At 41.4% G+C, this 15051-nt stretch overlaps 1 protein-coding gene across 6 annotated transcripts in view; it reads left to right on the forward strand.

The window, feature by feature from the left end:
* Window positions 1-566: 566 nt before the first annotated feature.
* The window catches only part of TRA2A (transformer 2 alpha homolog), a 29308-nt gene continuing 14823 nt past the window's right edge, over window positions 567-15051 (forward strand). For 2 of the 6 annotated variants that reach the window (XM_010353048.2, XM_030932373.1), the window contains exons 1-2: window positions 573-817; window positions 11056-11189. In XM_010353048.2, coding sequence (XP_010351350.1) covers window positions 782-817; window positions 11056-11189 — 170 coding nt within the window. In that variant the 5' untranslated portion in view covers window positions 573-781. Of the gene's footprint in view, window positions 818-1335; window positions 1426-10464; window positions 11190-15051 lie in introns of all 6 variants that reach the window. The other 4 variants (XM_010353051.2, XM_010353049.2, XM_030932375.1 and 1 more) reach the window with 4 other exon arrangements.

Consider the following 15051-nt stretch of genomic DNA (forward strand, 5'->3'; position numbering starts at 1 on the left):
CCTGTCTCTACTAAAAATACAAAAATTAGCCGGGTGTGGTGGTGCATGCCAGTAATCCCAGCTACATGGGAGGCTGAGGCAGGAGAATTGCTTGAAGCTGGAAGGCTGAGGTTGCAATGAGCCTAGATAGCGCCACTGCACTCCAGCCTGGGCAACAGAGTGAGACTCGGTCCCCCACCCCCAAAAAATTAGCCGGGCATGGTGGCTCGCGCGGGAGCCTGAGGTGGGTGGATCGCCTGAGCCCGGGAGTTTGAGGCTGTGGTGAGCAGTGAACGCTCCACTGCACTCCAGCTCGGGTGACAGAGGGAGACCCTGACTCAAAAAATAAACAAAAAAAACTTCCATTGTTTTGTTCCCTTGCATCAGAATCCACTTGGTGGTGACTGAAAGGTCTTCAAAGAGGTTGACACGTCCGAGATGAGTCTGAAGTTTGGAGGACAGCACGGGACTGCGATTCCAAGGCGCCCAGGCTGAGAGTGCAGGCCACCCGCCAACCTCCACTCTGGTGCCCCGCCCAGCGGGCACAAAGCGTCGCGGGAGGTGGGGCCTCGTGACGTCACAGATACGCCCGCCCCCTTTACGTCGTGCTCTGAGGAGGCCAGGAGATTTCTGGCGGCGCCGGCGCCATTTTGCTGGAGCCTGCGACCGAGTGGGAGTGGAGTGGAGCGGCTGTGGTTGCCGACTCTTTCCTCTTCCCCACGGTCCAGTCAGCGGGTTAATTAGGCCATCGGCCCTCGAGCCGAGACTTGTCTCATTTAGTTCTGGGGAGCGCCTCGTCGACATGAGTGATGTAGAGGAGAACAACTTCGAGGGCAGAGTGAGTACAAAGCCGCGGGAGCCGTCTAGGCGGCGGCCCAATGCTCGGGATTTCACGCGAACAAGCGCGGTCGGGCGGGGTTGCGGGTAGTCCCGCGAGGAGCAACCTCTGGAGCCATCGCGATTGCTTCCTCCCATCCCAAGATGGCTTCTGGGTTCCACTCCTTCCCCAAACACCACGGATAACACCCCTCCCCCTTTTTTGGAGGCTGATTGATACCTGGACTTCTGGGTCCTCTTCCCTCCCCGCCCCCGCATTGCTCCCGTCCTCCTCCCCACCCCTGAGGCTTCCTTATGTCTGCTCCGAGGTGTGGGTCCCGGTCGCGGTTGGGCGGGAGGAGGCGGCAGGGAGCTCCCCTCCGTCCGGATAGTGGTAGGTGCTTCCTGCGGTGGCATTTCTGGCGACCCTGAGCATCGTAGAGGGTCTCGGGGTCGAAAGTGCGCGGGGCTGTTTTCCGGGCGGGGAGAAGCTGGCGTGGGACTAGCTGGGGCCTGTGTCTCCTTGGCTCTCTATTGCAGTGAGCGGCCGCGTCTCTGTTGGAACCGGCGGCGTTGCGTCTATAAAGGCGAAAGCCTTGAGGTTGAAGGTGGGACGAGCCTAATGAAGTGGTTAGTCAACGACCGCACCGACCCTTAAGCGTTCTTAAGACGAGAGCTGTGAGGGGAAAACTACGCAAGGAGCCCTTTTCCTTTAATGTCCCTTCGACTTTTGCTTTCACTTCGAAATGAATGTGGAAATGCTTTCACGCCTTATTTTTCTAATTCCTCGATGTTGGGTTTTTTCTCTTCTTTATATCTGAACTTCTAATGCTCTTCTTCCTATGACCTTTCATCTAAAAACTGACCACTTCTTTACAGCTTTCTACGGTAAAAACAAAACAAAACAAAAAAAAAAACTGTCTTTAATCTTACATAATTGAACGAATTCATTGGCTCAGTATTAAGATAACTAGTCAGTATGTACTGTTCTGTAACTTAAAAGATGACCTGAAAATTAACAGGCCCTCTCCCATTTCTCTTCTCACCCTATCCCCCACCGAAGAGGGCTCAGAAGAAAGTTTTTATTAATATATTTGGGGTCGGAGAAATATAAACATCACAAAGAATACGTTATACCCAGCTTAAATGTACTGGAACGTTTTTCAGTGAGTTTCATTTCCAAAGTTTACCTTTCATTGGGAATTGTAGAAGTGAGTTCCTGTGAAACTCGGGAAGGAAAACAAAAGCCCCATGCAACACGTTCCGGGCTGTTGTCGTGATGTTTATTCTAGTCACCAGGGGAAGCACATAAAAACATTTGAGGTGTGTACTGGAGGGCGAATTTTGTCTTTTTTGGGAGTTCATGATATAAAGATCTAGAACCAAAAAGTCAAATCAGAAGGTCGGTTTAGGCTTTAGTTCTCTTTGAGGAAAGAGATTTAAAGCAATAGACTGTACTAGTTACCCAATAGGCTAAAGAAGTTGCCTTTCTTTTGATTGGAATTTTTTGTCAAAGTTTGGAGCATGGAAACAAATGAAAATTGAACTTGCTCATTTTTTAGGATGGTATATTGATTGCCCCAACATAACTTTCTAAAATCATGCAATAAGCATATATGATAGTAGTTGTAAAATGCTGCTTGTTTTGAAAATGTTGAGTAATTGTCGATAGAAAATTTGCTGTCCATTCATACATTCCTTCAATTAACTTTCATTATTAAAAAAAGTGGGTGGTTGATGTTTGGTTTGGTTTGTGGGGAGTGAAGAAGACTACTAGAGGGACCTTGTTTGCTTTTTTTTTTTTTAATTTATCATGAAGTCTAGGAAAGGAGTAAGTTGCCGACAGTTGTCACTTTTCCCTCCTAAGAAAGTAACATGTTAAGATTCCCACCCACCGGCCTGGGCGACAGAGTGAGACTCCCGTCTCCCCCCCCCCCCCCCCCGCAAAAAAAAAAAAAAAAAAAAAAGATTCCCACCCACTTTCAAATTAAAATACATGTAGGCATTAAAGATTTATTTAATAGAAATAAAGGGCCTTACGGCCCTTTGTGGTCATAGGAAATACTTTTTTCACAAGTGGTACCCAAGTGTATTTTCGTGGAAATCAGCTAGTGCTTGTAGGCTCACCTGTTGTATCTTTTTATGTTTTGTCTTTTAGTTTTTATAGGTTGGGATAATTGTCTATTTGTAATTGGTTAAAGAATTAGAACAATGCTACAAGCTTGTCTGGAAATGTCCTTTTTAAATCGTTTCTGGCTGGGCGCAGTGGCTCACGCCTATAATCCCAACAATTTGGGAGGCCGAGGCGGGTGGATTACTTGAGGTTAGGAGTTCGAGACCAGCCTGCCCAACGTGGTGAAACCCTGTCTCTACTAAAAATACAAAATTAGCTGGGCTTGGTGGCGTGTGCCTGTAATCCCAGCTACTTGGGAGGCTGAGGCAGGAGAATTACTTGAACCTGGGAGGCGAAATTGTGCCACTGCACTCCAGCCTGGGCAACAGAGCGAGACTCTTATCTCAAAAATAAATAAATACATAGGTCCATTAAAGCAATTTTAAGTGGAGATGTCCTTTGGAGCTGGGAGTGAAGGTAGCACTTAAGCAGTGGCTTTCACGTGTCTTGATAAAAGTAATGAGTTGTTTGCCTCAATACAGCTTCAACCAAAATTGGGATTTTGAGCTCAAAACCTGTTAATGCCCTTCATAGAAATTAAGGGCAATGGAAATCTTTTCTTAACATTTTACACCTCTACCCCTAAAATTTTAAGAATTGTACTTTATAAAAATGTGCAATTTTCATACAACAGCCCAGTGTTGATAATAGAGGTTAATGATTCCTTATTGTTAGAGACCTATCTTGTAATTAGAGAGTTATTTATGTTTTCTACAGTTGAAGAGGAAAAATACCGCTTATTCTTGCCTCCTTTTCAGGATTTGTTTTGGCTTCTTGAGTAGCTGTGATATTTTTGAGAGACTCCTACAGGCCGGACAGGGTGGCTCATGCCTATAATCTTAGCTACTTAGGAGGCTGAGGTGGGAGAATTGCTTAAACCCGGGAGGCAGAGAGCCGAGATCGCATCACTGCACTCTAGTCTGGGCGACAGAGCGAGACTCTGTCTCAAAAAGAAAAAAATAAAGCAAACATTTATCTGTACCAATTTGGAATTAAAAGTTTTGTGTGTAAAGATTTTTTGTTAAAGAATAGAAGAAATGGGGGAAGGGTCTTTTTCTGAAATCTGAGAATGATAGGGATGATGACTACTTATTCAAAACCCAGCTCTGTGACTGGGTTGTTTAAAACAAAACAAGGGTCAGTGACTCACGCCTGTAATCCCAGCACTTTGGGAGGCTGAGGTGGGTGGATCACAAGGTCAAGAGATGGAGACCATCCTGGCCAATATGGTGAAATCCCATCTCTACTAAAAATACAAAAATTAGCTGGGCGTGGTGGCGTGTGTCTGTAATCCCAGCTACTCGGGAGGTTGAGGTAGAGAATCATTTGAACCCAGGAGGTGGAGGTTGCAGTGAGTCGAGATCGACCAGTGCACTCCAGCCTGGTGACAGACGAGACTCTGTCTCAAAAAAAAAAAAAAAAAAAACCCAAAACTTTTAAATTGGGCTTAAAATTTGTGTATGAAATTTTAAGATAAATGTGAGAGATGTCAGCATTTTGCTTATTCAGCATCTTTAGCAATTTAATTCCATATATCATCAAATTGACCTTACATAAGGGTAAAGCTTGCTTTCTTATAGTAGGGAGTGTTAACCTAAGAGAGTCTTGGGTTTAATCTGTTTTCCTAAATTTAAATACTATCATTTATCTGATTTTAATGCTTTCAATTGTTCTCCTCCCCCCTTCCATTTAAGCAAAGAATTTGTAAACTTAAAAAAAAATTTAAATCTCGAATTTTTATATTTGAGGTTCTTTCACTGAAGGATGCTGATCTGCTCAATATAAGTAGATGGCAAGATTTTGAAAAGGAGCAGCGCAAGTAATTATACCCACAGTGCATAACTAATTTTACAGTTCTGTCATAGAGGCTTATACTTTGTACCACTCATTAAGTGGAATATAGAACCTTGAGATCTGAAGGAATGTCCAGGGTTTCAAATATTTAGGGATGTGTGGTTTGGAAAACACTTTGTGGGCTTAATTTTGTAAATCCACCAAACTCTAACCTACGATGTAGCATAACAAGTGTGAAATATCATCAATAATCAGTATAGTGGTTTCTTAGAACTTGACTGACAGAAAACTTTCTTTGATAGTATCAGTGGGTGCTCATTCATTAGATAACTAAAAGATGTGTATTCACGTGCTAATGAATTAAAACTGATTGCTATTTGTTCATATATCCTCACAAATTTAGCAAGACAGGCATGGAGATGAAAAAAGATAGTAACAACCAGATGAGGGAAAGATTGTATACACTGAAGAAAAGTTGAGAGAAGAATAATAAAGGGAAATATGGTTTCTCTTCCCTCCTTTTAAGTTACTTGTATATATAGTTATATATAATCCTTCCTGTCCCATGACTTTGACCAAAGATGGAGTGACGGCCGGGCGCGGTGGCTCAAGCCTGTAATCCCAGCACTTTGGGAGGCCGAGACGGGCGGATCACGAGGTCAGGAGATCAAGACCATCCTGGCTCACACGGTGAAACCCCGTCTCTACTAAAAATACAAAAAACTAGCCGGGCGACCTGGCGGGCGCCTGTAGTCCCAGCTACTCGGGAGGCTGAGGCAGGAGAATGGCGTGAACCCGGGAGGCGGAGCTTGCAGTGAGCTGAGATCCGGCCACTGCACTCCAGCCTGGGCGACAGAGCGAGACTCCGTCTCAAAAAAAAAAAAAAAAAAGATGGAGTGACTAGGCCTGACTAATATGTAGAAGAAAAGTTGCGATTTTTCCTTGAAACCAGGACCCTATCATCTGACTTACCAAGATTCATAAATACTGTATAACACCAGAAGATGAGAACATAGAGAATGCTGTAACAGGTTCTTGGTAGTTTGGGTTTAGTTGCTATTTATTGGCTTTTAATACGGTTAAACCACGTTAGTCCTTATAAACAAACTTGTTTTTTCTACCTTTGAAATTGCCACTTACACATTAGCTTTTTGAACGTTACAGTTGATCATGATATATAAGCTAGGAGACTTATGAACCACATTGAAAATCTGTACAAAATATTGTAAATTTTACAGGTAATTTCACAATTATGGTATGAGTTTAAATTTGATTATGTGTGTGTGTCAGTTACTAAATCATTTAAAAGACTATTCTGAACTTCAGAGAATAAGCAAACGTACAGTATTAGAATATGTTTGAGTCTTTGCAGATAAAGACCACATTGACTTCAGAATGCAGCATATAGGCATGCTGCATTTAAAAGAAGGGAAATTATGTTTAAATTTAACTAATATGAGCAGTCGCTATCTTCTTTTTAAGGGATTTGTTCTAATAGCAGTTATGGTTTAAGGAGAGAATGGAAGTGTTGCTTTAACTTCATGGGGTCTGTATAAGTATTCTACCATACCCAAGAGGAAGGACGCAGAACTGTTCTTTCTATAGGCTGAGGTTGAGTAAATACAGGTTTTTTATAAGCCTTGAAGAAGTTCTTTAGTAAGTAGTAAGATGAATATTGTAAGGTATTTGGATAATAGGTACATTTCCCTTTGTTTTGGGTACTTGTGATTTTCCTGAATGCACTAGTGTGTATCTCTGGAAATATAGCTCCAATGTCATAAAGCAGCAGGAAAACACATTTTGAGTAAGTTTGTTTTACAAGCTTATACTCATAGACTTGGACTTGAGTAAATTTGGCACTATAAATGGCATAGAATTTGCCCGGCCTTAATGTTAGAGTAAGTTACAGTATAGCACTTAATAGTTTCTTTATTTTAATGGATAGCACATATATATATTGTATTGGAATTTCTTTTTATAGTATGACACAGGCTATATTAAAAGACTGCAATTATTGTTTGCTGTAGGAATTGTTCATGTTCCTCAACAGTATGTACATGTATATAATAACCCTTTTCCTGGTTAAAGAATAGTACGTGGTTATTGTGGTCATTCAGTGTGTAAAATACAACTCTGTTTTAACACAGACAATTCTTGATCAGCTTGTATTGGATACACTATAATACTTTCTTAGTGTTAGTTCCCTCCTTTTAATTTTTGGCCATTTCCTTCAACCAACAGCAGGGGCATCTTGATAATAAAGAATAGTTTAATCAAGCAGGCCGGGTGCGGTAGCTCATGCCTGTAATCCCGGCACTTTGTGAGGCTGAGGCAGGTGGATCATTTGAGATCAGGAGTTCGAGGCCAGCCTGGCCAATGTGGTGAAACCCCGTCTCTACTAAAATAAAATACAAAAGTTAGCTGGGTGCGGTGTCGGGTGCCTGTACTCCCAGCTACCCGGGAGGCTGAGGCAGAATTGCTTCAACTCAGGAGGTGGAGGTTGCAATGAGAAGATTGTGCTATTGCACTCCAGCCTGGGTGACACAGAAAAACCAAACAAGCAAATAAACATCAAAACAAAAACCTGTTTAAGCAGGTTGTGCTGTTAGAAGAACTTTTCTGCCTGGCTTCTGCTTTATAGCGTGTAAGATAGACTGGAGGCCTATTTAAGATTTCTGTTAAAATTCATGATACAAGTTGAGTTATTAATCTGCCCATTTCAACTGGGCAGTGTATTTTTAATGGTTATTGGATGCAGGAGCCAGATTACTGAGGAAATGTAGGATTCCTTGACTGGACAGCTTTAAGAACAAGTAGTCTAGTGAAATAGGGCAGATACCACCCATTCCTAGCAATTTTTTTTTTGTTTGCAATTTCAATTCATTTTCCAAATTATGGATAGTTTTATGAATTTCTTTGAGAAAAAGTTGAAATTGTTTCATAATGAAGACAAGTCAGGGAGAAAAGGATTAGCCTAGCATTTATCCTCTTTATATAAAGGACTTCTTATAGCCTGATTCCTAATGTAGAGTTCCATGAAAGTGACATTTATTTGGTTACAGCTTTTGAGAAATGTTACTTTATTTCTAAATAATTATATACTTGGCAGTTTATTCTTCCAGTTAAGTTTACTAACAGTGTTACTGACTGATTTGTTAATATAAGTGTGTAAGTTGTTTTTGAAAGTTAAAATGAAGCTGGACGTGGTGGCTCACGCCTGTAATACCAGCACTTTGGGAGGCCAAGGCAGGCAGATCAAGGGGTCAGGAGATCGAGACCAGCCTGGCCAACATAGTGAAACCCTGTCTCTATTAAAAACACAAAAATTAGCTGGGTTGTGGTGGTGCGCACCTGTAATCCGAGCTACCCAGGAGGCTAAGGCAGGAGAATCGCTTGAACCTGGGAGGCAGAGGTTGCAGTGAGCTGAGATCACGTGCCACTGCACTCCATCCTGGGCTACAGAGCGAGACTCCATCTCAAAAAAAAAGAAAAAAAAGTTAAAATCATGGTGACAACTTTGTAGCTAGGAAGAAGAGGACTGTTTTAAACTTAGATGTTTCCATGAAGAAATTTATGCAGACTTGAGATTTCCTCTGAGATAAAGAGAGAGAAGGGCAGACAACAAAGGAGGTTAGGTATTTGTGACACCTTTGATAATAAAAAAACAAAGCTTCTTTTAAAATAAATCTAATGTTGACCGGGCATGGTGGCTCACACCTGTAATCCCAGCACTTTGGGAGGCCGAGGCGGGCCGATAGCCAGAGGTCAGGAGTTTGAGACCAGCCTGGCCAACATGGGAAAACCCCCTCTCTCCTAAAAATACACAAATTAACCGGGCAAGGTGGTGCATGCCTGTAATTCCAGCTACTCAGGAGCCGGAGGCAGGAGAATCACTTGAACCCAGGAGGTGGAGGTTGCAGTGAGCTTAGATGGCACCACTACACTCCAGCCTGGGTGACAGAATGAGACTCCTCCATCTCAAAAGAAATAAGCTAACGTCTCTTAAAAAGACATTCTGTCATACCGTAATGCTTTGTTGCTACTCCAAAACGGATTTAAAATTTGAATTTTAAGATGTTACTGAATTATCTTGTTTACTTTAATAAAAGGTTTTTATTTCCATCCTAGTAAAATTAAAGGGTTGTAGTGTTTTACAGAGGAAAGCCTCCTTTGTATATATAAGAAGGACAGTAACAGCTTTCGTAGATGGTAATCCAGCTATTGCTATTCAACAGTAACATAAATGAATGTTATGTCATGAGGTCTGTTTTGTAGAAAGGAAAACCAAAAGAGAAGAGGGGAATATGAGATACTCTTATCTGTTTGGTTAATGAACCAGTCTGTGAAACTTAAATTACAAGCAAATTAGCCATGCCTTTTTTCTTTTATAAGATACTGAATATGCTGTTTTCATAGTTTCAGTGACTGAAAAAGCCCAGATTGCTGTGCCTGCTGCAGACATCTGTTCAGTAGTTTACAGTATCTGAGATGCAGTGAAAGACTTGTAGGTAGCTAAATGGGAAAGGTTGGTATTGAGTGGAAAGGTAGCTGTGTATTTCAGTTTTGATAAATAAGTTTTGACATTAAACTTGAAGCAAAGGAAACATTTTCAGAAAGCTGTTTGAGTTGTGTGATAGTCTTAAGGCATAAATAAATTGGTGTGAAATTACTTCTGTGAAATTGAGATAATTATTTACACTGATAATCAAGGCTTAACTGGACAGAAACCAAGCTGTCTATCCTGTTTTGATCATGAGTGCCTTGTATCTGTTATAAAAAAAAAAAAAAAGCTTATGGTCAGTAAGTTATTTTATTTGGAATGCTTTGATTTACATCCAATTTTTTCAGAAACTCATCACTTTTTGGATATAGGATATAGTCACTGAAGGGAGTGCCAGTATACATAAATGCATAAATTATGTAAAAACTGAACAAAACAGGTGGAATCAAAGATAAAGACCATGATATACATTTTGTACCTTCTTGCACATTATGGTATTTCATGGATAATAGAGCATTTTAAAGTGATATGATTGCAAAAATGTATATATCAGGAATTAATAAGCTAATGGGGAAATTTTAAGACTTTGATGCCTATTAGTTTTTTCAGTATGCTTGTTTGTCTTCAGAACATATTTTAAGTCAGAATGAACAAAGATAGTGGTCGAAGTTGAAAGAAGGTGTAATTTTACTGATTTTTTTCTTTTGGACTTATTTGAACTTTGACATGTGCTATGGGTGAGTTTAGATAGGTGTGTACAAATATTTCAGCCTGGGATGCTTACTCTGACTATATCTTTATTTCTTAGCATAACTTAGTGAAAGCTTGTTTTAAGAATCTTCAGATTATAAAATAGTGAAAATTTAACAGGTGGGCGGAAATTATAGTTGTTAGATTTATGTTTGAATTATTTATATTAAAATTGCTCACATTTTAGGAACTAGAATGAAACATGGGAGGAGGGTGAAGAGTATGGTTAAAAAAACATTTAGAGAAATTTAGTAACTTCTCTGTTAGAAACTAGAGTTTTGAACAATTTTAAAGACTATAAAATTGTTTTTTGTTTTTTGTTTTTTTTTTTAAATTAGTTACTTGCACTTTACCTGCTGGCTTTTCCATTTGGTAGATAACATTCTGAACTCCAGCAGAGTTTTATAATCCCCACGTGCTTAAATATACTAAATGTTCTTTTTCCATTAAGGTTAATGTTCGTGAAGAAATTGAAGAGTTTTTTCCAAGAATGTGGAAGATAAATCAAGATAAAAGAAGGCTAATGAAAAGTATTAAAGATCAGAAAATTAAAATTGAATGGGGGAAAAAATTGAACAGAAGATTGGTCAGATAGAAGCACTTGAATTTTTTTTAAGGCTATTTTGAATTGTTTGAATTGGGGAAGAATACACGAAGTATGAAAAATGAAAAACTCAATGAAGAATGAAGAGAAGTAGAAAGCAAGAGTGAAGTAGAATTAAAAGAATCTGGAAGAATGAATGGGTCCTAGGTTAAGTAAATGTATGGTTTATGTTCCAGTGTCTGTATGATCAAGTTGTAGATGAATTTGCATGATTACTTAGTTAATAGAGAATTGGTGATCTGGTTCAAGTAGGGAATTATTGAGGACAGTTAGCAGTATTAACAATGGGTTATTATTGAGCTGAAATTTTTTCTGGAGGGTGTTGCCTAACCATTTGTTTTTCAGGAGCAATCAATATAAATAATTACGGTACTTTAAATGTTAGGTGTTAGGCATCTACATGACCAGTGCCATTTGTAATACTGTCTTCTTTGTTAGGAGTCTCGCTCTCAGTCAAAATCTCCAGCGGGAACTCCTGCTCGTGTAAAATCGGAGAGCAGGTCAGGATCTCGTAGTCCATCAAGGGTTTCCAAACACTCTGAATCCCATTCTCGATCAAGATCAAAATCCAGGTAAGTGTGTTTAAGATAATACTTAAAATATTCTTCTGGGGTTTTTGAGGACAAAGCGGTTGTTGGCTGCATTTTGTGTGGAAATTTCACAAAAGACTCAAAATGACGAAGTAGTTTTTCTCAGACTGCTCTTTGTAAATGAATACCATATCCCAGACAAAGACTTGGAAGTACGGTTTGAGTCCAGGAGTTCCAGGCTGCATTGACTGCACCACTGTACCACAGCCTGGGTGCCAGGGAGACCCTGTCTCTGAAAAATAAGAAATTAATAATAAAATCATCTCCTAGCCCAGTTAATATATTGGATAGTTGCAGCCAATACAAATTATATGTATATAGCCATTGATTTAAGTGTGTTTGGCATTTGATAATTAGTGTTTGGTTTCTATGCTAACAATATTTGCACAACAAAAAGGTGGTTTTCTACATTGGAGTCTCACATGTAATTTAGTGCAGAGAAAGTTGATGTGTGTATGTTATACTGGTTGGTCAGAAAGGTTGAGAAGCATTTTTAGGATTTACATTCCAGCTACATTTTTATCTGAAGATTCTGACTCTATGTCCACAGTAGAGCTCTGGTCAGATGTAATTGGGCAGAAAAGTCCTCAGCTGATTCGGGGTCCCACCACCATGGACAACAGAAACGCCATAGTGAACCGATGCAGAACCAATGTAAAGTTCACTGTCAAATGCCCCAGGTGTACTGAGGTGGGATAAAAAGTTTTAAGACAGGCTGGGCGCAGTGGTGCACTTCTGTAATACCAGCACTTCGGGAGGCCGAGGTGAGTGGATCACTTGAGGTCAGGAGTTTGAGACCAGCCTGGGCAACTTGGTGAAACCCCACCTCTACTGAAAATACAAAAATTAGTTGGGCGTAGTGGCGAGCTACCTGGGAGGCTTAGGCAGGAGAATCGCTTGAACCCAGGATGTGGAGGTTGCAGTGAACCGAGAGATGGCGCCACTGCACTCCACCCTGGGTGACTCTTTTTTTTTTTTTTTTTTGAGATGGAATTTTGCTCTTGTTTCCCAGGCTGGAGTGCAACGGTGCGATCTCAGCTCACCGCAACCTCCGCCTCCCAGGTTCAAGCATTTCTCCTGCTTCAGCCTCCCTAGTAGCTGGGATTACAGGCACGTGCCACTACACCCGGCTAATTTTGTATTTTTAGTAGAGATGGTGGGGGGGGTCTCGAACTCTTGACCTCAGGTGATCTGCCTGCCTCAGCCTCCCAAAGTGCTGGGATTATAGGCTTGAGCCACTGCACCTGGCCGAGACTCTTTCTTCAAAAGAAAAAAAAAAGGTTTTAAAACAGCCTGACCAGTTAGCTTACTTCATTGTCATTTCTTGGGTGGAGGGATAGATTTTACGTCTTTGAACAGTCTACTTGCAAAGGGGCATGAGACAGAAAAATCAGTTAAAAGGCTGTACTTTTCTTGGGGTTAGCAACCATGCTGTTTTCTGTTACAACAAGGGTCTAGCCCAGTGCTCGATTACTTACTACTCAGTTATTACATTTATTATGTGCAGAATAGCACGGGCTAGAATTTGAGCATAGAAATAGAAAGAAGCATGTTTTTGCCTTAGGGCCTTTGCATTTGTCACCTTCAACCTAGAACATTTTTCTCCTCTCATTTCATTTGATTGTCATCTGAGAACATTGAGTTACTCACATATCCATTATTCTCTTACTCTTAATTTTTTAATGTTATTTGTCACTGTCTAATTAAAAAAAAATAGAGACTCTTGAAGGGTTTTGTTTGTTTTTTGAGATGGAGTCTAGCTGTGTTGCCCAGCCTGCAGTACAGTGGCACGATCTCGGCTCACTGCAGCCTCCACCTCCCGGGTTCAAGCAGTTCTCCTGCCTCAGCCTCCCGAGTAGCTGGGATCACAGGTGCCTGGCTGATTTTTTGTATTTTTAGTAGAGACGGGGTCTCACCATGTTGGCCAGGCTGGTCTCACACTCTTGACTTCAGGTGACCCGCCCACCTTGGCCTCCCAAAGTGTTGGGATTACAGGCGTGAGCCACTGCGCCTGGCTGGAAGAGTTTTATTGTCTCACTTTCATTGCTGTTTAAAAGTAATAATTGATGTTTTAAATTAAGGGTTTTCTTATTTTTTTTTCTTCATTTTAAAATTTGGAACTGTAAATTGGTACTAGCTAAAATAGGAAATATCAACTCTCCTAGCGTTATTATTCACCTATTGTGTTTCATAAGGTCTTCCCTCTAGTTTTATTCCTGTATTCCATATCCTCACTTTGTAAAATCATGCAAAAAGTTTTTGCTTGATTACTTAACAGAAAATTGGTCATCTGGTTCAAGTAGGGAATTGCTGAGGATAGTTAGCCGTATTAACAATAGGTTATTATTGAGCTGAAAAAAAGTGGAGACTCTTGAAGAGTTTTGTTTTGTTTTGTTTGAGATGGGGCCTTGCTCTGTTGCCCAGGCTGGAGTGCAGTGGTGTGATCTCGGCTCACTGCAGCCTCCACCTCCTGGGTTCATTTTATATGACTGTCATCGCTGCTGGTCTGTGTCAGTTAAGGGTGGGTCGTATGAATAGTAGGTAAGAATTTGTTGAATTAGTTTTTTTTTTAACACGGAGTCTCACTCTGTTGCCAGGCTGGAGTACAGTGGCCTGATCTCAGCTCACTGCAACATCTGCCTCCCGGGTTCAAGTGATTCTCTTGCCTCAGCCTCCTGAGTAGCTGGGATTACAGGCATGCCCAGCTAATTTTTTGTATTTTTAATAGAGACGGGGTTTTATCATGTTGGCCAGGATGGTCTCGATCTCCTGACCTTGTGATCTGCCTGCCTTGGCCTCCCAAAGTGCTGGGATTATAGGCATGAGCCACTGTGCCCTGCCTGTTGGATTAGTCTTACAGGCAAAGAAAGGACTGCAAGCAACTGGGAATTAGAGGAGATGAACTAGAAAAGCAGCGGTAGACAAGTGAGATGTTATAGAAAGTATCAATAAGTAAAGGCTTAGGCTGAGTGTGGTGGCTTATTCCTATAACCCCAGCACTTTGGGAGCACAAGGAGGGGTGGATCACTTGAGGTCAGGAGTTGGAGAGCAGGCTGGCCAACATGTTGAGACTCTGTCTCTACTAAAAATACAAAATATTTGCCAGGTGTGGTGGCACAGGCCTATAGTTCCTCAGGAGGCTGAGGCAGGAGAACCACTGACAACGAGATTCTCTCTCAAGGAAAAAAAAAAAAACATGAAGACTCAGAAATGTTACCAGTTTTGGGCCGGACACGGTGGCTCACACCTGTAGTCCCAGCACTTTGGGAGGCTGAGGTGGGTGGATCACAAGGTCAGGAGTTCGAGACCAACCTGGCCAACATGGTGAAACCCCATCTCTACTAAAAATACAAAAATTAGCCGGGCACACTGGCAAGTGCCTGTAATCCAGCTACTCAAGAGGCTGAGGCAGGAGAATCACTTGAACCTGGGGGGGTGGAGGTTGCAGTGAGCCGAGACGTGCCATTGCAATCCAGCCTGGGTGAAGAAGTGAGACTGTCTCAAAAAAAAAAAAAAAAAAAAAAAAGGAAAAGTTACAGTTTTGATGGGCATTTAGGTGGTTGTTGAATTAGTTAGCAGATGCTAGATTGCAGCAGGCTAAAGAAGGATCGGAAATGGAAATGATACTTAGCAGTGAGGGGAATGTAGAACTTTATGGGCCAGGCACACTGGCTTAACTGGGGAGGCCGAGGCGGGCAAATTGCTTGAACCCAGGACTTCAAGACCAGCCTGGGCAACATGGCAAAACCCAGAAAAATAAAAAATTAACCAGGCATGGTGGTGCAGCTCTCTGGGAAGCTGAGGTGGGAGAATTTCTTGAGCCCGGGAAAGAGAGGCTGCAGTG

Source organism: Rhinopithecus roxellana, chromosome 6 (assembly GCF_007565055.1).
Source record: "Rhinopithecus roxellana isolate Shanxi Qingling chromosome 6, ASM756505v1, whole genome shotgun sequence".
Lineage (NCBI taxonomy): Eukaryota > Metazoa > Chordata > Mammalia > Primates > Cercopithecidae > Rhinopithecus > Rhinopithecus roxellana.